The sequence below is a fragment of the Camelina sativa genome, chromosome 16 (assembly GCF_030686135.1).
Source record: "Camelina sativa cultivar CO46 ecotype springtype chromosome 16, ASM3068613v1".
In the NCBI taxonomy this organism is placed as follows: domain Eukaryota; kingdom Viridiplantae; phylum Streptophyta; class Magnoliopsida; order Brassicales; family Brassicaceae; genus Camelina; species Camelina sativa.
In genome coordinates, this window is record NC_141895.1 from 30,915,523 (window position 1) to 30,936,591 (window position 21,069).

At 35.9% G+C, this 21,069-nt stretch overlaps 5 protein-coding genes across 8 annotated transcripts; 4 read left to right on the forward strand and 1 right to left on the reverse strand.

Annotated features, from left to right (window-relative positions):
• Positions 1–157: 157 nt before the first annotated feature.
• LOC104753071 (respiratory burst oxidase homolog protein F) lies at positions 158–6,352 on the forward strand. Of its 4 annotated transcripts, none has more exons than XM_010475350.3 (14): positions 158–1,196; positions 1,278–1,437; positions 1,786–1,834; positions 2,295–2,408; positions 2,946–3,368; positions 3,808–4,194; positions 4,278–4,373; positions 4,476–4,591; positions 4,658–4,825; positions 4,902–5,061; positions 5,152–5,331; positions 5,413–5,541; positions 5,654–5,732; positions 5,999–6,352. In XM_010475350.3, exons 1-14 carry the CDS (start codon positions 533–535, stop codon positions 6,106–6,108), a joined length of 2,835 nt encoding a protein of 944 aa, XP_010473652.1. In that variant the 5' UTR covers positions 158–532; the 3' UTR covers positions 6,109–6,352. The 4 variants fall into 4 exon arrangements, 2 of the variants coding, with proteins under 2 accessions (XP_010473652.1, XP_087346049.1); XR_015583541.1 differs by having other exon boundaries at positions 159–1,196; positions 4,297–4,373; XR_015583543.1 differs by lacking the exons at positions 5,654–5,732; positions 5,999–6,352 and having other exon boundaries at positions 159–1,196; positions 3,459–4,194; positions 4,297–4,373; positions 5,413–5,454.
• Positions 6,353–8,006: 1,654 nt separating this feature from the next.
• Positions 8,007–9,151, forward strand: LOC104753072 (late embryogenesis abundant protein At1g64065). The gene has a single exon (XM_010475351.3). It carries the CDS (start codon positions 8,286–8,288, stop codon positions 8,928–8,930), a length of 645 nt encoding a protein of 214 aa, XP_010473653.1. The 5' UTR covers positions 8,007–8,285; the 3' UTR covers positions 8,931–9,151.
• A 504-nt stretch (positions 9,152–9,655) lies between these two features.
• LOC104753073 (disease resistance protein RML1A-like) lies at positions 9,656–14,195 on the forward strand. The gene is made up of 4 exons (XM_010475352.2): positions 9,656–10,171; positions 10,439–11,522; positions 11,650–11,946; positions 12,377–14,195. Exons 1-4 carry the CDS (start codon positions 9,699–9,701, stop codon positions 13,649–13,651), a joined length of 3,129 nt encoding a protein of 1,042 aa, XP_010473654.2. The 5' UTR covers positions 9,656–9,698; the 3' UTR covers positions 13,652–14,195.
• Positions 14,196–14,548: 353 nt separating this feature from the next.
• Positions 14,549–16,353, reverse strand: LOC104753074 (putative membrane-associated kinase regulator 2). Its single transcript, XM_010475353.3, has 2 exons — positions 14,950–16,353; positions 14,549–14,845 (listed from the first exon to the last, which is right to left on the reverse strand). Exons 1-2 carry the CDS (start codon positions 16,148–16,150, stop codon positions 14,787–14,789), a joined length of 1,260 nt encoding a protein of 419 aa, XP_010473655.1. The 5' UTR covers positions 16,151–16,353; the 3' UTR covers positions 14,549–14,786.
• A 2,756-nt stretch (positions 16,354–19,109) lies between these two features.
• Positions 19,110–20,985, forward strand: LOC104753075 (reticulon-like protein B3). The gene is made up of 5 exons (XM_010475354.3): positions 19,110–19,500; positions 19,850–20,030; positions 20,144–20,285; positions 20,378–20,447; positions 20,556–20,985. The coding sequence occupies exons 1-5, from the start codon at positions 19,308–19,310 to the stop codon at positions 20,732–20,734; spliced, it is 765 nt and encodes a 254-aa protein (XP_010473656.1). The 5' UTR covers positions 19,110–19,307; the 3' UTR covers positions 20,735–20,985.
• The last annotated feature ends 84 nt before the right edge of the window (positions 20,986–21,069 follow it).

Genomic DNA, 21,069 nt, shown 5'->3' on the forward strand with positions numbered 1-21,069 from the left:
CGGTTCAATTGATCTCTCCATTGTAAATAGAGAATTTATTCAAAAGATATACTAAACCAGTTTTTGACTAAAGCTTTTAAAGCAGTTTAGGATCTTAATATATAATTCATTAATAGTCTGACTAGTATACATATTCAAACTCTCAGTTGTCTCAACTCAACAAACAAACTTTCACAAAATATAAAGTGTAACAAAACCAAAAAATCCAATAATATATAACTATCATAAACTAAAGTATTTTCAAATTGTCCAAGTCCGGTTCAATCCTCTCCATCATCGTTGATCTCTCTCTCTCTCTCTTTTTCATCTCTATAAAGCAGAGAGCTTCACAGCGCGTGAAAAATGGCTTTTCCCACTGAGCCACGACGCGTTTGAATCCTCCACCTCTCTCTCCTCTCTTCAAAGATTCCACCTACCTATACTTATATTACAACATATATATATGGTGCTACGTGTATATACTTCCAACAATATCATCATTCTTCTTCACCCAACACTTTGAAAACTCCTATCATATACGATTCTTGGATCTATGAGGCCGTTCTCCAAGAACGATCGTCGCCGTTGGTCGTTCGATTCAGTCTCCGCCGGAAGAACCGCCGTCGGCAGTGCGTCAACTTCACCTGGAACTGAATACTCCAACGGCGGCGAAGAGTTCGTCGAAGTCACCATCGATCTCCAAGACGATGACACGATCGTCCTCCGCAGCGTCGAGCCAGCGACGGCCATTAACGTCGTCGATATGATCTCCGACGAAGCTTCCGGAGGAACAATGACTCCGGTTTCCATCTCGAGATCTCCGACGATGAAACGTACTTCGTCGAACCGGTTCCGTCAGTTCTCTCAAGAACTCAAGGCTGAAGCTGTGGCTAAGGCGAAACAGTTGTCTCATGAACTGAAACGGTTCTCGTGGTCTCGTTCTTTTTCAGGCACTCTAACCACCACTTCCGCCGCGAATCAAAACGGCGGTATTGGTGGTGGTGGTTTGGTAAACTCGGCTTTAGAAGCAAGGGCGTTACGGAAACAAAGAGCTCAGTTAGATCGGACTCGGTCTAGTGCTCAAAGAGCTCTACGTGGTTTGAGATTCATAAGCAATAAGAAAAAGAACGTTGATGGTTGGAACGATGTTCAATCCAATTTCGATAAACTCGAAAAAAATGGTTTCATCTATCGTTCTGATTTCGCTCAATGCATAGGTAACAAAAAAAACTATCTATATATTAATATATAATCTTGAGATTCTTGAATTTACTCTAAATCTTGATTTGTTGATACAGGAATGAAAGATTCGAAAGAGTTTGCATTGGAACTGTTCGATGCATTGAGTAGAAGAAGAAGATTAAAAGTTGAAAAAATCAATCACGATGAGCTTTATGAGTATTGGTCACAAATCAACGACGAAAGCTTTGATTCTCGTCTCCAGATCTTCTTCGACATGTACGTAACATCAGAAAAAAAAAAAAAAGTTAACTTAAACTTCATGGTTAATTTTTAATTACTATACTAATAATGATTATCGTAAAAGCTTGTTATAATGATTTTACTATATAACGATCCCATATTTTCAGCGTCTTCCAGATCAGTCTACTTAATTATATGATGATAATGATGATAATTAAACAGTATGGTAATTTGCATGTGTTGAGAAATTATTGTTCCCTGACGATGCGTATGTTTTAATTTTTATATAGTAGAAACCTTTGACTTTTAATTGAAGATAATTAATACATAATTTATTACAAATCTACTGTATTAATCTTCTGTTTATTTGTTGGGAACTTACAGAGTGGACAAGAATGAAGATGGGAGAATTACAGAAGAGGAAGTAAAGGAGGTAAATTAAATGCTGGCTAATTAACAGTTTTGTCATTATTTAGTTAATAAATTTCATAAATTGTTAATTTTTAAAAAATAAAATAGTATAAACTGGGACTGGTAGTCAAAATAGTGTTTTTCTATTTATAATCAAAGTTAGGCGGGGATTTGGTGACCTTAAATCTTATGAAATGCTGATATACTAACCACTCCATCTAAATTATAAAAAAAAAAATCTAAAGAACCAAAATGCGAATTTTCTTGTCTTGATTTTTTTAACCCATGTTCGTTTTAGATTCTTATCTATAAACTAAGTTGTCATTTCTGTTGAACTATGTTATTTTTTTATTGGTTTTGACTAAATAATCAACTTGTATTATATATTTATATACTAATCTAATATTTGACGGTGACACAAGATATACAATAGAGATGCTTTACTTAACATGTTGTTTGTTTTTTCTTTGAATAATTTTTAGATAATAATGTTGAGTGCATCTGCAAATAAGCTATCAAGATTAAAGGAACAAGCAGAGGAATATGCAGCTTTGATTATGGAAGAGTTAGATCCTGAAAGACTTGGCTACATAGAGGTTGGTTTTGAATACACTGTACAAAATCTTTAATATGTTACAAAAATCCACCATCACATGCTTTGTTTCCGTGCTTGCATGACGTGAATATTATATGATATTGCAGAATACTTTCGTTACACAAACGAAATAAAGTATGTTACACCGCCGCCCAAAAATGGAATTCAATAGTTCTTTTATATAATGGCCTCACAGGTTATAGACCAAAAAAAAAAATTACTATAGCATTAAACTATTTCATGTTTTGCTTTTTTCCTACTCTTATCTCATTTTGCTGACACCTAGTATAGTTGTCCATTATAAAAGTATAGATTCTTCTGTACAGTAGCTCAAATTTAGTATACAATTTCTTCTCTTCTATTTCAATTACTAAATGGTAGGTGAAGTTGTTACAATAAAAATATTTCAAAACATGTGACTGCTATTATCTTGTATGGTTAAATTTATCTAACGCATCAGCATTTTATGATTATGATTTCATTAAGGCATATGTTTCGTCGATTTTTAATGTTGTTTTGTTTTTTTGTTCTTGTGTAGCTATGGCAACTAGAGACTCTGCTTCTACAAAAAGACACATACCTCAATTACAGTCAAGCATTGAGCTATACAAGCCAAGCATTGAGCCAAAACCTTCAAGGGTTAAGAAAAAAGAGTCGAATACATCGAATGAGTTCGGATTTCTTCTACTGCATGCAGGAGAATTGGAAAAGGATATGGGTTTTATCAATATGGATCTTGATCATGATCGGATTATTCTTGTGGAAGTTCTTCCAATACAAGCAAAAAGATGCATTTCATGTGATGGGTTATTGCTTACTCACAGCAAAAGGAGCAGCTGAGACACTTAAATTCAACATGGCTCTAATACTTTTCCCGGTTTGCAGAAACACCATTACTTGGCTTAGATCCACAAGACTCTCTTGCTTCGTTCCTTTTGATGATAACATCAACTTCCACAAGGTTAGTGAACTATTTTAACCTCTTTTGTTTGTTTCTTTGATTTGTAACTTTTTGGGGTCCCATAGGAACTTTCTTTTCGTGCTTCAATAGAAGTCAAAAAACCAATACTAAATGAATGGGATTCAAAAACCTCTTCGAACGCAATGTGCTGTCAAAAAAGCTGAGAATGTTGTGGGGCTCATATCCTTTGTGCACGCACTTGAACGTTGACATGACAGCTAAACAGCTACTTCGCTTTCTCTTTTTTTTTTTTTTTTTTTTTTTCTCATTTCTTACATTTTTTTTTGCCACAAAAAAAAAGTGAATAAAACGGATTTATACCGAATTAGAACTGAACTTTTTGTTCACTTTGATATTTTTTTTTAATCTCGATTTTGCACTAAAAAGACAACCTCATAAAATTAACTCACTGCTGTTTTTTTTTTTTTGTTATGTGAAGACAATTGCTGGAGCCATAGTAGTAGGTGTGATCCTTCACGTTGGAAACCATCTTGCTTGTGATTTCCCTAGAATCGTTAGAGCCACCGAATACGATTACAATCGGTATCTGTTTCATTACTTTCAAACGAAAAAACCAACATACTTCGACCTCGTTAAGGGTCCTGAAGGGATAACAGGGATCTTGATGGTCATTTTGATGATTATTTCATTCACATTAGCAACAAGATGGTTTAGGCGTAACCTCGTCAAGCTTCCTAAACCATTTGATCGGCTTACCGGTTTTAACGCCTTTTGGTATTCGCATCATTTGTTCGTCATTGTCTATATCTTGCTTATCCTTCACGGTATCTTCCTCTATTTCGCCAAGCCTTGGTATGTTCACACGGTAAGTCTCTATTATTCTTAGCTCCTTACGTGTTGACAAATATGTAATCTTAATTATGATTTTGAGATGTTGTATTTATGCAGACATGGATGTATCTTGCAGTACCAGTTTTACTCTATGGTGGAGAAAGAACACTTAGATACTTCCGTTCTGGTTCTTATTCCGTTCGACTTCTTAAGGTATGTAGTAAAAAGATACCAAAACAGAGGACTCTGTTTTCATTATTTTTACTCATTGCCTTGTAGGAGAAGCTAACATCTTTTGATTTTGTTTTGTTTTAGGTTGCTATATATCCTGGTAATGTGCTAACGCTGCAAATGTCGAAACCAACTCAATTTCGTTACAAAAGCGGGCAATACATGTTCGTCCAGTGTCCTGCAGTTTCGCCATTCGAATGGTAAAATTTTTTTAATACCAATCTAATAAAATAATCGTTCTTACTAATTTGTAATCGTCGTTTTAGGCATCCATTCTCCATTACTTCAGCACCTGAAGATGATTATCTCAGCATTCACATTAGACAACTTGGAGATTGGACACAAGAACTCAAAAGAGTGTTCTCTGAAGTTTGTGAACCACCAGTTGCCGGCAAAAGTGGACTTCTTAGAGCTGACGAAACAACAAAGAAAAGGTATAACACACAAACAAAACCAAACACTTATATAAATTAAGCAAATACTAATATGGTTAGTTAAATGTTGTTTCAGTTTGCCAAAGCTATTGATAGATGGACCATACGGTGCACCAGCACAAGACTATAGGAAATATGATGTTCTCTTATTAGTTGGTCTTGGCATTGGTGCGACTCCATTTATCAGTATCTTGAAAGATTTGCTTAACAACATTGTTAAAATGGAAGAGCATGCGGTAATAAACAAAACCCCCCAAACCTTTTTTCTCATTTGTCCAAAAAATTAGTAAAAGATGTGAGTTTGATATATGTTTTTACATGTCTAGGATTCGATCTCGGATTTCAGTAGATCATCAGAACACAGCACAGGAAGCAACGGTGATACACCAAGACGGAAGAAATTACTAAAAACCACAAATGCTTACTTCTATTGGGTCACAAGAGAACAAGGCTCTTTTGATTGGTTCAAAGGTGTCATGAATGAGGTTGCAGAACTTGACCAACGGGTAAAAACCAAACTCAAAACATTTCTTGACAAAACCAAATTTTCTCAACTTAGAAAGTCGATTTTTTTTTTTATGGAACAGGGTGTGATAGAGATGCATAACTATTTGACAAGTGTATATGAAGAAGGTGATGCTCGTTCTGCTCTCATTACAATGGTACAAGCTCTTAATCATGCCAAGAACGGAGTCGACATTGTCTCTGGCACTAGGGTACGTAGCTTTCTTCTTTTTAACCAAAACACAAGTCATGATTCTTTTGAATATCCTAAAATGTGCCCCACACAACTCCAAATCTTTGAACATCTTCATTTTTTTTTTCCAGGTCAGAACACACTTTGCAAGACCCAATTGGAAGAAGGTTCTCACTAAGCTAAGTTCCAAGCACTGCAATGCAAGGATAGGTAACAATCACTAACCTCCTTACATTTCTATTCTTCACAAAAAGTAACATTACTATCAAGATTCAGCCAATTTAGATTAGTCCCCACAATTCCGTTTCATTTTCTGTATTTGCGTTCCGTGGGCAATAAGTTTCATTTTCTGCATTTGTGTTCCGTGGGCAATAAGTTTCATTTTCATGCTTTAATAAAAGCTTTCATTTTCTGTCACAATCAAGAATTCGAGTTTCGATATAAATGACTCTTAAAATCATTGATTTTTTTTGCAGGAGTGTTCTATTGCGGGGTACCGGTTTTGGGCAAAGAGCTTAGCAAACTCTGCAACACATTCAACCAAAAAGGTTCAACAAAGTTTGAGTTTCACAAGGAGCATTTCTAAAAGACAAGAAGGAAGAAGCCAAAAAGCCCTCCTAGATTCTTTAATATCTCACATTTAGCCACTTATAGTATATAAGCAATCTCTTCACAGTTCACACTATTAATTGAAAGTGAATAAACGTTCAACACACTGTCAAAAGTGAGTGTGTTAACGTTTAATTCCACACATACACCGAGGCATACATGTAAATATATGAGACAGAAGGAGGAAGTTTGATAGAAGCATATAGAAAATTTTAAAGTTATATTTTAGGGGTTTTTTTTTTACAGTTTCTTGTAAAGCAAGCCAATGAGATATGAAGAGATTCTAGAAGAGAGGTGAGACGTTTGGTGAGGGAAATAGACTGTAATACGACGTCGTTTTCGATTGTAGAGGAAGTGCAATACAGCTGCAGGGAAGAGAAAGGATGGAAACTAATAATACGTTGATAAGGTCCATGTGATTAGGAAGATGACACTTTTTTTGGGGGGTTTCTTTTTGCTATCTTATAATGATTTTTTATGCTCTTGTATCATTTTAGTGGAGTCGGTGAAAGAGAGACTATAGTTTCTAGAATCTTGGGAGGATATTTGGGAAATAAGGGGAAGACAATATTTTTATCATTATGTAAGGTGTACAAAGCATAAAAATTTGATTCTTTCTATTTGTCTCCACTGAAAACAAGACAAACAATCCTATATGAATGAATTAGTGATACAATACCGGTTAAAAAAAAATATAGTGGTATGAATGAAAAGTAATGAATTATAGAGTTAAAAAAAGAAAAAAAGAAAATGAGAATGGTAAGATATAAAACAGATGTTTTACCATTTTAGTTAGTCTTGTACCGTTTTAGTCGCAACTCACAATAGACGTCGGATATAATAGACGATCTGAGTCCCCTGATGTTCATCACTCGACCAAAGACAAAAGAGAATCAGACAAAACCCTAGAATTCTCTTTGTCGATAACAACAAGACAAAACCAAAAGCGAGTGGGCCAAAGATGGTTTTTTAGTGGGCTTTGGCTTTTGTTCAACAAAATCCTTAGTGGGCTGTGGCTTTTCAAGTGGTTTGGGCTTCCAAACCATCTTTGGCCCACTAGCTTTTGGTTTTATTTTGTTGTTGTCGACCAAAGAGAATTCTAGGGTTTTGTCCGATTCTCTTTTGTTCTTCGCCTGAGTGATGAACATCAGGGGACTCAGATCGTCTATTAGGATATTCATTACCGATCGTTAGTAAGTTTACTACTAGACATGCGCACTATCTCGCTCACGTAAATACCATTTTTATTTCAAAGTTGGAACATTTGTCAGATGAAGCAAAATACTGTATGAATTTGCTAATCAACCAAATGGGCACTAAACACACATTTTCGAAAGATCAAAATAATCAAGGCCCAATAGAATTAATGTGGTCACATATAAGTTTAGTCTATGACCCATATAATCATAATTGGGGTCCAATGGTCGTCTCGGTGGGGAAATGAACTAATTCTATAGATACAGTAAAGGACTCAGCAGGAGTTGGACCTTGTTTTGAGAACAAAGCCTTAACTAATTGAACAGACAAACATAACATATTATTACTCTCAAACAAAATTTGAACTGGAAGTGCTTTGGTTCAATCTTCTTTAGAAAGAGATCGAGTAAAGGACCACTAGTCTCTATTGTAAACAAATACGAAATAGTATCAGCCCACTAGTCCACTAGCTATCGTCAAATTAGAGTAGGAAATTTTCTAATTTTGTACGTGGACTCAAAGAGACCAGAAGACAAACAAAGTCAAGTGTTATGTACCAATATAGATTTTATATACACAAAATAAATATCTATACCATTAATTAGATAATCCAAATTCAAAGTTTTCTCATAATTGCGAGAAAGAAAAACTAGAAAGCCAACAAAAATTCAAAAAAACGATTGACGTAGATGAAATATTTAGAACCTTTGACGTCGTCTACATGGAAAAAAGCAATAATAATAATTTCAAGATGAGATCATTCAAAGCCTCCTAAAAAGACTTAGTGCAAAAAAAAACAACAACGCGTAAGACTCTAACCCAGCATGATCTCGCCACGTGTCCTCCACAAAATCCTCTTTTAACCGCCAAAAAAGAAACCACCCACTCTTCCATTAATTAACCTTAAACTCCTCTCTTCTTCCTCTGATCTCAACAACAGAACAAAACAAAAACAAAATGGTCGAAGAAGATCGAATCACGTTAGCTCCGACGGAGATATACGGCCGGAGCGACGAAGAACAGAACGAACCAAGAATCTGGCGTCGGAAAACAGAGGAACCACCAGGGAAATGTCTAATCTATACTTTGACAATAATCGTAATTATCTTCGCAGTTTGTCTCATCCTCTCTTCAATCTTTCTCCGGATTTCTAAACCTGAGATCGAAACGACATCGGTATCGACTCGTGATCTTCGATTCGGAGGTAACTCAACGAACCCTTACTTCAACGCCACGCTAGTAAGTGATATCACGATCAGAAACTCGAATTTTGGAGCTTTTGAGTTCGAGGATGGTTCGTTACGTGTTGTTTACGCTGATCATGGAGTCGTGGGAGAGACGACGATCGAAGGGAGAAGAGTTGAAGCTCATAAGACGGTTAAAATAACCGGTGTTGTGGTTGAGATCGGTTCATTTCGGTTATTGGATACTAAGGGTTTGGATTCGGATTTGAGGTTAGGGTTTTTGGAATTGAGAAGTGTTGCTGAGATTAGAGGAAGGATTAAGGTTTTGGGAAGGAGGAGATGGAAGGTTAGTGTGATGAGTTGTACCATGAGACTCAATTTAACCGGTCGGTTTATTCAACATTTGTTATGTGAATAGTAGTGATTGTTTCGGTTTTGTGACCCGGTTTGTTTGTTTCTTGGGTGTGTCTTGATCGTAAATTCGTAAGATATTAATTAGTAATATTTGTTTGATGTTGTTGGGTCTTTTTTTTAATGGTTTTGTGATGTTGTGTGATTCAGTTTCAATAGTGTGTGTATGAAGCAAAATATTACAATTGTAGAAATGAAAAGGAAACTTGTAATGGACTCTTACTAAAATGATATATGTATGAATTTGTAGAATGAGAAGAACTGAATAAGTTTGGAGCTTTCCAAAGGGCAGAAAAATGAGAAATTACTAGGAATTTTCTCAGTAGTTTTTTTTTTTTTTTTTTTTAAATAATATTCTCAATAGTTAAATGCACAAATGGTGAATTATTAAGTTGGAAAACTTCTCAAGGCTCAAGCCTCACATGTTGACTCATTCATGCATGTACACATCAAATCGACGAACGTAACGTATACATCCATTCATTAACCTTTTCTTTTGTGGTTTTCCAAAACATTACGAAAAATTTAACCGGAAACAAAATTAACAATTTCATTACCGCTTCTCTCTTTATAGTCTACTAATATATTCACTTTTTTTTATATAATTTCTGGAGGACTGTAAAAGCCAAGAAACTTCGTACTCTCCTTCTCAAATGTCAGAAGTTAAAAGTAAACGGTGAATAGTGTCTTTTGCATTTTTCCTACATATATGGCTCGCCTAGAGACAGTTTTGTATATCTGACCTTCAACATTTCTCGCTACTACTCTCTTTCTCATGGCTTCTTCCTCTTCTTCTGCGCCTCATACTTGGAGATACCGCGTCTTCACGAGCTTCCACGGATCAGACGTCCGTACAAGCTTTCTTAGTCATTTTCGCAAACAGTTTTACTACAACGGGACTACGATGTTCGATGATCAAAGAATCGTGAGAGGCGAAACCATTAGCCCCGCGCTCACGCAAGCGATTAGAGAATCGAGGATCTCTATCGTGGTGCTCTCTAGGAACTATGCTTCTTCCAGCTGGTGTTTGGATGAGTTGTTGGAGATTCTGAAATGCAAGGAAGATATTGGACAAATAGTGATGACTGTCTTCTACGGAGTTGATCCATCTGAGGTGCGCAACCAATCCGGAGATTTCGGCCTCGCTTTTAATGAAACTTGTGCTCGTGAAACAGAGGAGGAGAAGCGAAAATGGAGCCAAGCTTTGAACTATGTGGGAAACATAGCCGGTGAACACTTGCTAAACTGGTATGTACGTCTTAATGAAATTTAATTATTTTTCTTATGTTCAAATTTGTAACCACAATAGAGGAATAAAATACATAGTACTGCAATGGTGTTTTAGGATAGTAGGAGGAACTACTTTGACTAGAATAGATCAACGATTAAGGGTATCGTTTGCTGAATGAATTTTCGAAATAGATTAGTTGTGGCAAAAGACGAATGTTATCTCTATTAGTATTTGTTTTCCTCGTGACAGTTTAATGGAAATATTTCTTTGTTCTATTTTGTTAGGGACAATGAAGCCAAAATGATCGAGAAAATTGTAAGAGATGTTTCAGACAAACTGAATGTTACACCATCTAGGGATTTTGATGACATGGTTGGACTTGAAGCTCATTTGAGGAAGATGGAGTCTTTGCTAGAATTAGATCATGATGAGGTTAAGATTGTTGGAATCACTGGTCCTGCAGGTATTGGTAAGACAACCATTGCCAGAGCTTTACATAGTCTACTCTCTAATAGGTTTCATCTTAGTTGTTTTGTGGACAACCTTAGGAGAAGCTATCAGAGTGGTTTTGATGAGTATGGCTTGAAGTTGTGTTTACAAGAACAATTTCTTTCAAAGATTTTGAACCAAAGTGGAATGAGAATATGCCATTTAGGTGCAATAAAAGAGAGATTGTGCGACATGAAGGTACTTGTCATTCTTGATGATGTGAATGATGTAAAGCAATTAGAGGCTTTGGCTAATGAAACGTGGTTTGGTCTTGGAAGTAGGATTATTGTGACAACGGAAAACAAAGATCTTCTCCGGCAACATGGTATCAACAATACATACCATGTAAAATTCCCATGTAGAGAAGAAGCACTTGAAATCTTATGTAGGTATGCTTTTAGACAAAGCTCTCCACGTCTTGGTTTTAAAAAGCTTGCAGAAAGTGTAACATGGCTTTGTGGTGACCTTCCATTGGGTCTACGTGTGGTGGGTTCATCTTTATATGGGAAGAATGAAGACGAATGGAAGTATACGTTATGCAGGCTAGAAACTATCATTGATCGAGATATAGAAGATGTACTAAAAGTTGGTTACGAGAGTTTACATGAGAATGAGAAATCTCTATTTCTCCACATTGCAGTCTTCTTCAACAATAAAGATGGTGAACTCGTGAAAGCCATGCTCGCTGACAAGAAATTAAATATCGAACACGGGTTAAATATCCTAGAAAGCAAATCTCTTATATCTAGGGATGGGGGAATAAGAATGCACAAATTGCTACAACAAGTCGGCATACAAGCCAATCAAAGAGAAGAGCCTTGCAAACGTCGGATCTTAATAGATGCTCAAGATATCTGTTATGCCCTTGAAAATGAAACAGTAATTTTTTTGTATTTGGTTAATTCCTTTGCTCCTTACGCTTAAGAAAATGTTAAGTAAAGACAAAACAAACAAATCTTACCTATTTTGCTAACAAGTTATTCATATTCGATTTTTTTTTTAACAGGGTAATGGAATTGTGTCTGGCATACTATTTGATACATCAGGAATTAACGAAGTGACAATAAGCAAGAGAGCCCTTAGAAGGATGGTTAATCTTCGGTTCCTCAGAGTTTACAAAAGCAGTGGTGATGGGAATGATAGAATGGATATACCTGAGGATATGGAGTTCCCACCTCTCCTAAGATTACTAGATTGGGATGCATACCCAGCCAAGTGTCTTCCACTTAAATTTCGCGCGGAAAATCTCGTTGAACTCAATATGCGAAATAGCCAGCTCGAGTACCTCTGGCAAGGAACTCAGGTTAGTAAGTTATCATATACCTTTTTGGTTGTTTCTCTATGGAAACTAAACAACCAATAATAAAGTAAACTAAATAACTAATAATGAAATTTTCAAAATACCAATATATAAAACATAGGGCAATTCTCACATATAGCAGGAAAAAAAAAGTTTCGAAAATTGTGGAATGTGTGTTATTTTTGTCTATAAAACTTGTATTAGTGTTATTTTAGGATATTTCTCTAAAACATATAGTAGTAGACTAGTAGTAATTTAAATCAAAAGTAAATTAGAAATACAAAGATGAAGCTTAAAGCGAGGAATATAGAGGATCCAATACATAGTAGTACTAGTAGTAATTAATCACAATCACAAGAAGTACAAGAATAGTTTTGCATAGTAGTACTATATTATGTTCATCCTCTCTCTTTTGTGGATTACATTGATTCAGATGCTGACGAATCTCAAGAAGATGGATTTGTCATGTTCAGCTCATTTGAAGGAACTTCCAGATCTTTCTTTTGCTACAAATTTGGAGAAATTGGACGTAAGTTTTTGCCGGGCTTTGATAGAGCTTCCATCTTCTATTGGGAATCTTCAGAAACTAGATAAGTTAAATATTGGTTACTGTGAAAGTTTGCAAGTCATCCCGACTCACATCAACTTGGCATCTCTCGAAGTTATATACCTGACCGGATGCCTAAAACTGAAAAGTTTTCCAGTTTTCTCTACAACCATTAGGAGCATCTCTCTGCAGAGAACAGGGGTGGAAGAAGTAGCTGCATCAGTTAGGCATTGCTCTAAGCTTTTGTATATTTATATAACAGAATGTCGAACTCTCAAGAGCTTTACACATCTCCCCACGAGTCTACAAGTACTAGATTTAAGCATGACTGATATAGAGATGATTCCAGATTGTATCAAAGACTTACAATGGTTAGACAGCCTTCGTCTATTCCGCTGCACAAAACTTAAAGCATTGCCAGAGCTGCCAGGTTCTCTCACACTTCTAACCGCAGAAGACTGCGAATCACTGGAGAGGGTAACATACCCTTTAAACACTCCAAATGCGCAACTCAACTTCACCAACTCCTTCAAACTAGGTGAAGAAGCTCAGAGAGCCATTATCCAACAACCGTTTCTTGACGGCTCGGCATGCTTCCATGGAAGCACAATGCCTAGTGAGTTCAATCACAGGGCCAGAGGTAGTTCCGTGAACATTACTCTCCCATCTTCTGGATCCTCCACGTTCAAGGCTTGCGTCGTGATTTCGCCTAACCATCGCCAACATGCAAGAGACTGCAGAATCGTTACACTAGGGTGTCGTCTCATAGACAACAGGGGATGGTATAATTACATTAAGTCTGTTTTCTTGCGACACCCTGAGAAATCTACCGGAATGCGAACGAAACATCTGTGTATATTTCATGGTACCGTGCCTGAAGTTAGCAACGACGCAGTGTTTGAAGTCTATATCAGCTCTGAGAATCAATTGGACAACTACAAGATTATAGAATGTGGTGTACAAATCTTGACTAACGAGGTGGATATAAAGAGCGACAGGGGAAGTGTTGATTACGATTACTCGAGCTACGATGTTGATAACGATAGGTACGAGTTTGATGATTTCAACGACGTGTTGTACGATTCTGAAGATGGACTAATCAGCTGTGACTCGGAATCAGATGAACAAGAGAAGACATCAGACAAAGTTGAAAGAAGGTGACACCATGCGACTCAATTGAACCGGTCGGTTTATTCAAAATTTGTTATGTGAAATAGTAGTAGTGATTGATCGGTTTTGTGATCCGGTTTATGAATTGTTTGTTGTTTAATATGTTGGTGTGCTTTTTGATCGTAAGTTCATAAGATAGATAATATTGGGCTTTTGAGCCCACACATAAACATAAGCGAGACCACCCGTCTTTGTATTTCACAACGGTCACTAGATAATATAGCTCTTATGTGAAATACATTAAATAACACCACACGCAAACAAAAAAACATTGAATATAGTACTACCCATCGGTGAAAAATAACCATGCATTTTGTACCCGTGTGCTATTATTGTGAATTGTGCATTATTGATCTGGAGCCAAGTTTTGTTTCTATATTATATAGAATCTTGGTTACGGTTACGGGAACTTGAAATTTTAACGCATTTGTTTTCTTCCTTTCTTTTACAAACAAAAAGAAGAGAGAAAAAAGAGATATCACATTTCAAAAAAAAAAAAAAAAAAAAAAGGGAAAAGGTAAATCGGATTTTTTCACTGTTTCTGTCTCAACTTTCACCGTCTCTCACTTACCAATATAGCCCCACATTACTTATCTTTCCGTCATTCCAAATAACCAAATATACCACTCACACAACAACAACAATAAACTAATACTATAAAATGGGATCAACTCAAAGGTAATGACATATTTAGCATCTTTTCCCCTCTTTTAAAAACTGCTTTTTATTTGCTTCATATTTTTCAATAATTTCAAATTTATAATCTTTAAGATACATTGTATACTTCAATAATCAATTTCATAACATATATAGTAGTATGTTTTTGGTGTGCGAGTTGTTGTGTCTTAACATAAAAATGAAAAAAAAAAAAAAAAAGAATCCTACATCTTTCTTCTTAATTAACCCTTTTTATGTTCCAAAGTTTCAATAGTCATCATCAAAACTACATGACCAACATCTAAAACCCACGACACTTGGTAATGCCTACAATTCTGACCAAAATAAGCTAAACAAGACAAAATATTTACAATAACTTATCATATAAGTTGTTAATGCGAGAAAATCAAAACCGTTGAGATTGATTCTCTTGAAACTAAAACCAAAGATTACGATATTTTTTCTTGTCTCATTTCTCGTAAGAGGAAGGTTCACTCACCGATCTTGGTAACACCGACGGATCCTTATCTGAAAAAAAATATATTCACAACAAAACACAATTAATTAATCAAATTAAGAAATGTTTAATTGAATCATTAATGGATTTTTTGATTAGTTGAATTTTAAATTACCTCTAGAGGAATTGAAAGATCTTTTGCAGTGTAAAATAGCGCTTTGGATACTATCTTGTTGTTGAAGAAGCGAGTCGTCGCGTCTTCTTGACTCAGACTGCTGAGTCGTTACACTCGCCGCAGCCGTAGACGACGGTGTACTCGCCGTCGACGACGACGATCTGCTTTTTCCCAAGTGTTTCCTCACTACTTTAAGCCCTGCTGGGATGTTTATGTTGATGTTGTTCCCCGTTTTACTCGTCTTCTTCGTAGGAGATTCCGATTTCTCCGCCGTGGATCTCGCCGACGACGACGGAGCTGTTAGTGGATCGGAGTGTCGTAGTTTCTCGCCGTAACGACGCGAGACTCTGATGTAAAGCGGCTTCACCTTCTTTAAGTACTTCTGCATCATCATAAAGCGTTTCTCATCTGAAACGACAGACTCGTTGCCGTTTTGCTTCTTTAACGAGGAAGACGATGAGGATGAAGAAGACGACGAAGAAGATGAGTTCTTGGAACTGTTCTCTCTTGCGAATAAAGAAACTATCGGAACGTCTTCGACTTTTAAATTAACTGTCACCGTACTACTTTTCTGTTGCGATTCCGGCGAGTGAGACGACGACGGCGGCGGAGGAAGAGGAGGATTTTGTTTGTCGACGATGTCTTCAGATCCGAAGTTAGGTTCCGGTTTCGTTTGGATGAGCTTCGGTTTCTTCATTCCGAGCATGAACACGCGAAGCTTAGTGGCGGATTTCAAAATCGACGCCGATAACTGCGCCGCAGGAGCTTTGACGGAACAGGTCTGCTGCTCTGAAGAAGACGGTGGTTCGACCTCTTCGAAAACATCGTCGAGGGAGTTTGGATCTGCTCGATCTTCTCCGCCGGAGCAAGACGAAAGAGTGAATTTGAACTCGCAACCGCCGTCCGTACAATCGGAAACGGAGTCTCCTTCTCTTCCTCCGTCGTCGTCTTCTTCGTATTCTTCAGCTGGAAGAGCGAACTCAAGGTCGAAGAAGGGACCTTCATCGTTGTCGTTGTCGTCATCGGGTTCTTCATCCTCAGTTTCTGTGACGGAGGTGGTGACAATGGTGGTGGTTGCGGTGGAATCGGCGGCGGAGTAACGGCAAGAAGAAGAGGAAGAATCGGAGGAAGGAGGGAGGAAAGTAACACCACCGTGACCACCACTGCTTTTCCAGTAGTTAAGGAGACTGAAAGCTTCCATTGTTGGGAAAGCCAGAATCAACTCTTTTCCCCTTAAAACGCTGCGTTTTTGTGTTCAAAGCTTTCTTCTTTCTTCTTCTTCAAAGTGTCTCTCCCTTTTTACATGACACAACAAAACAAGGGTTTTACTACGGTGCTTGTAAAAAGAGAGTGGTTACCTTTATATAAAATAAATAAATAATTAATAGTATATTTCTTTTTCTTTTATAAAAATAATATAATATGGTGTTCTTTATTGCTTATGGTATGAAATAGTGTTATGACTAAAAGCAAAACAAAAAAGGTACTAGAACTCATTTAATTACACAATTCGGTTACACAGTTCATATCATAAGTCTATATAATTAGTAGTTTTACTTACATGGTAATGTAGTAGTCTTATCTTTACAAATTGCTCGACAAATATATTTACTTTTCAATTCTAATCTTGTGTTTACTGTTTAGTATTCACTATTCAGTGACGATCACTCTTATCCAGTTTTGGTGTGATAATAATACAAACTAATAGTCTAATACAGTATAATTTAATGTCGATTTGATATAGTTGACAAAAAAAGACTAAAAAGACCTGATTGCCACATTAAAAAAAACAAGCTTTGGATGCTGTTTAAGAAAAAAAAATTATTATACCTGACAATTTTTATTATACTGACAATAAAACAAAATTTATTTTGTCATAAATTTGTAATATAAGTAAATTCTCTTTGTATTTTCCTTATTTACAGAAGAAACAGAGCCAAAAGAGATTAATAAACGAACAAAAACGTGGCGAAGAATTGAGTTGCGTTGCTAGTTGCTAAGCGTAAGGGAGCAGGTGAGTCACGTGACTTTCAGACTGAGACAGTCAGACCAAAAGGTCAGAGATCATTAAAGTGTTATATACGTACTCTTTTATTTTCTACTACTCCCTCCCATCTACATAGTACACTTCCACATTATTATAGTAGTACATAATTCTAATGTTTAGTCTACGTTTACAAATTACAATATTTGAGTTACAAAGTACAGTATTTCTCTATTGATCAATGGGAATCGACAAAATTAATGGTGTCGCCTACAAAAGTGATTAAAAAATTGAACTGATTCTGAAAGAATCTGGATAATGTAGTATAATGTTGTACTACTAGTTACACAAACGATATGCGTAAAGTTTGTAGTTCCAACTTCCAAGACGTACATTATTAACATCATCATTATTTTGCCGAAAGACATTTCAGACCGTCAGATTCAGTGGATGTAGACCCCAAATATCGCATTATCACCCTTCTTCAATGGGCCTCATCAAGTTCCCAGAACAATGGGCCCATATATATGTACGTGATTTCGTATGATCCATTTAATTTTCATACAATCACTCTTTTTTCTTTGTTTTTTTGTTTTTTTTCTCCTTATACAATTTAATCCAGTTCATGGGTTCAGTTCAATTTCATTCATACTGCATTTATATATTTAGTCCTTCGATGTAAATTAATTCATTTCTAGTTGAGATTTAATTTACATAATATTAATGGGATACACGATCTTGTCAAAATAAAACAAAACAAAAAAAGTTTTTTTTTTTCCTTTTCTTTTACTACTATTTTGCTTTAGCAAAATATTCAAAAGGGCAAAGCACTTTCAAAAGCAAGTCAAAGAAGCTAGTCACTCGTTGTTTGATAGGCTTCCCTGAATTTCAGCTTTAGTGGATTTTCTCCAAAAATATTTATATTGTAATTTGTTAAACTTTTTTTTTGAAAAATGAGATTGGTATACGATAAAAAAAAAAAAAAAAAAAATTGCTACATAGCAGCCTGCTGCCTGCCTAAGCTATTTCCGTCCAACTCAAATGATTAAACCAATTATGTAGTAGTAATCTATTTTGAATAAAATGTTGATCCCAAATCATTTCAGATACTCTTATAAAAATGATATGCCTCTCTTTATCCTGTTGATCACGAGAATATTACTACCCTAAGAAAATCTGATCTTGTCGGGCTAATTGTTTGGCATGGTGCCGCAATAGTAAGTCCTAGCTATTTGATTTACATAGGTATTAATTAAGCTACATACCTTTTATATATATATATATATAATTAAAGTCGAATGTGTATATGATTTAAATGCACTACAGAAAAAACATTTAAAAGGAAAAAAGACAATTTGATTCATTAGACCAATAACCCACAGCTAGATTTTGTCTTATATGACTAGTTATTTATTTTGTACACAACTATGTTTTAGCGGCAATATTAATATAGTTGTGTTGTGCAATGATTTATATTAAACAAAGATTTTAGATAGACTACGAAACACTTTTAGTTAAGCCCAATATTTAGAACTTGGAAATGAGACAGGGGATGAAACCATATTTATCCCAAGAAAATTATTATAAAAGCATCTACATTCTACACAATAAGAAACCATATTGTTCAAGAAAACTATTCTAAAGCATGTACACATAAATAATGCATTCTATCTCTACTACATATATAGTAGAATTGGAGATCACCAACATTTTTTGGAACTTATAAAGTACACAATTTACTATGATTGTTGTTGTTTCAAATTCAACATACGTCGGAGTATATATGAAAGATCATAATCTCAATATTTATTCTTCACTAGATCTCTTACCATTATGACTTATAGTGGAAAAACCTAAAGAATTTAGGGTTATTGTCACAAAAAGAAAAAGAAAAAAAGGATACAAAATTTCACTTAACCTTTGGGCTTTTTTCCCTTAAAAATTCTCAGAGGCCCAAATAAAATTGTTCTTTGATCCCTGACATCCCACGACGTCGTAATTGAGCCCACCCTCTCGACGACCACGTGCGACCCCATTGAAGACGTTAATCGAATTTGGACGCTCGATTAAAGAATTTAACGGTCGTTTGTCTTCCGTCTCAAAGATGTTACTATTATTTAATTAATTTCTTAGAAAGTAAGCAATTAATATCCAACGGCCAAGATTGAGTTTAGATAAATCGACGGGTGAGACTGAATCTGTATCAAACGCTCTTATTATTTAGAGAGAGAGAGAGAGAGAGACTGACTTAAGAAAGTCTCTTTATTAATTTTCTTCTCCGTTTCTCACTCATCGCTTACTGAAACCAGAAAAGAAAAACAGTTTTAGGGGGTTTTTTTTTTTGCGGAGGTTTCAAGGAAAACGAAGTTAAACAATGGCGGAAGAGCACAAACACGAGGAATCAATCATGGAGAAGATAGCTGAGAAGATCCATGGTCACGGTGACTCTTCTTCTTCGTCTTCTTCCGATTCAGATGACGATAAGAAATCTTCGTCTCTCAAAACCAAGGTTTATCGTCTCTTCGGTAGAGAACAGCCTGTTCACAAGGTTTTTGGTGGCGGAAAACGTATGGATCTCTCTTTTTTTTTTCTCCTGATTTTTGTTTTTTTTTTCTTTGCTCTGAAACTATGAGGAATCATCGATTAGGCGATTTTAGTTATCGGATCTGGATTCTAGGTTTTACTGCTATCGATTGTGGAGTTTTGCTGTATGTTTACTTCATCGAGCTGTTGTAGTGTAGATCAGTGTTGTTACCGATGTTGTAGATTTGTTTTGTTGCTTGGATTGAGTATGAATTCAGGAAATCTGGATATGAGAAGTAATTTAAACGAACGATTTGATTTGTTGTTTGTTGATTTGTTCTGAATCTGAGAGGATCTGTGGAATGATTGGTTTCACTTGTTTTGAAATCTCAGCTGCCGACATTTTCCTATGGAGGAACAAGAAGGTATCAGGAGGAGTGTTGGGTGCTGCAACTGTTTCCTGGATCTTATTTGAGTTGCTTGAATACAATCTTCTCACTCTTTTTGGCCACATTTCAATTCTTACTCTTGCTGTGTTGTTCTTGTGGTCTAGTGCTAGTACCTTTATTCACAAGTAAGTTTTAATGGATGGATGTTTATCGTTATTGTGAGATTTGAGGTTTAATCCATGGTCTGTTAAAGCTGATTTTTTTTTTTTATTTTTTTTTTTTTTATTTTGTATTACAGGACAACTCCTCATATCCCTGAAGTTCACATCCCCGAGGAAGTTGTTCTTCAGCTTGCTTCTGGACTAAGAATTGAAATCAACCGTGGATTTACTGTTCTTAGGGACATTGCATCAGGAAGAGATCTCAAGAAGTTTCTTTTGGTAAACCTTTTTTTATTTGGTTAATTATGTTGTTGTTTGATTTTGCTTGTTTCTCGTTTTTTTTTAACATTGGGTTGCAAATATGTTTTAAGGTGATTGCTGGTTTATGGGTTTTGTCCAAAGTTGGCAGCTCCTGCAACTTCTTGACCTTAATCTACATCGGTACTAATCCATACTCTTATTGCTTCCAATTGATAACCTTAACTAGTTGTGTTTTCTTTGTCTTCCTTCTAATATCTAATTTTCATTGTTTTTTTTTTCTGCTTCCAGCAACTGTACTTCTCTTCACGATTCCCGTGCTTTACGAAAAGTATGATGATAAAGTAGATGACTTTGGTGAAAAGGCAATGAGGGAGATCAAGAAACAATATGTGGTGTTCGATGAGAAGGTTTTAAGTAAGGTGATGAGCAAAATCCCTAAAGGAGCCTTTTACAAGAAGAAGGATTAGAGAGTGTGTAAGTTTCTCGCATCAGTATGATGATCTGAGTCTTCCAGATTGATAAAAAAAATCTCAGAAGCATTGTTTTTTCTTTTACGTTGGTGGTTCTAGCAGCTGTTGGTTATTATACTACACTCAAAATCTCTACAATGTGGGTGGATTTTTATTCGGGATATAACCAAATTTTATAGCCATATTGAATGATTCTGTTTTGGAATACCATTTGTCACCATGAATCTTATTATGATAATCTTTGAATATTCTGAACTTTAGTTTAATTTTTATACATAACTAGGTTAGACCCGCGCGATGCCGCGGGATGTTATTCTATACATTTTGAAATA

Bases quoted from the DNA above. Each gene is read 5' to 3' on its own strand.
- LOC104753073 (XM_010475352.2), top strand. From the start codon at position 9,699: ATGGCTTCTTCCTCTTCTTCTGCGCCTCATACTTGGAGATACCGCGTC. The intron at 10,172-10,438 runs GTATGTACGTCT...CTATTTTGTTAG, and splicing joins GGTGAACACTTGCTAAACTG to GGACAATGAAGCCAAAATGA. The intron at 11,523-11,649 runs GTAATTTTTTTG...TTTTTTTAACAG, and splicing joins ATGCCCTTGAAAATGAAACA to GGTAATGGAATTGTGTCTGG.
- LOC104753072 (XM_010475351.3), top strand. From the start codon at position 8,286: ATGGTCGAAGAAGATCGAATCACGTTAGCTCCGACGGAGATATACGGC.
- LOC104753074 (XM_010475353.3), bottom strand. From the start codon at position 16,150: ATGGAAGCTTTCAGTCTCCTTAACTACTGGAAAAGCAGTGGTGGTCAC. The intron at 14,846-14,949 runs GTAATTTAAAAT...ATTTTTTTTCAG, and splicing joins ATCTTTCAATTCCTCTAGAG to ATAAGGATCCGTCGGTGTTA.
- LOC104753071 (XM_010475350.3), top strand. From the start codon at position 533: ATGAGGCCGTTCTCCAAGAACGATCGTCGCCGTTGGTCGTTCGATTCA. The intron at 1,835-2,294 runs GTAAATTAAATG...AATAATTTTTAG, and splicing joins CAGAAGAGGAAGTAAAGGAG to ATAATAATGTTGAGTGCATC. The intron at 5,542-5,653 runs GTACGTAGCTTT...TTTTTTTTCCAG, and splicing joins ACATTGTCTCTGGCACTAGG to GTCAGAACACACTTTGCAAG.
- LOC104753075 (XM_010475354.3), top strand. From the start codon at position 19,308: ATGGCGGAAGAGCACAAACACGAGGAATCAATCATGGAGAAGATAGCT. The intron at 19,501-19,849 runs GTATGGATCTCT...TTGAAATCTCAG, and splicing joins GGTTTTTGGTGGCGGAAAAC to CTGCCGACATTTTCCTATGG. The intron at 20,286-20,377 runs GTAAACCTTTTT...ATATGTTTTAAG, and splicing joins ATCTCAAGAAGTTTCTTTTG to GTGATTGCTGGTTTATGGGT.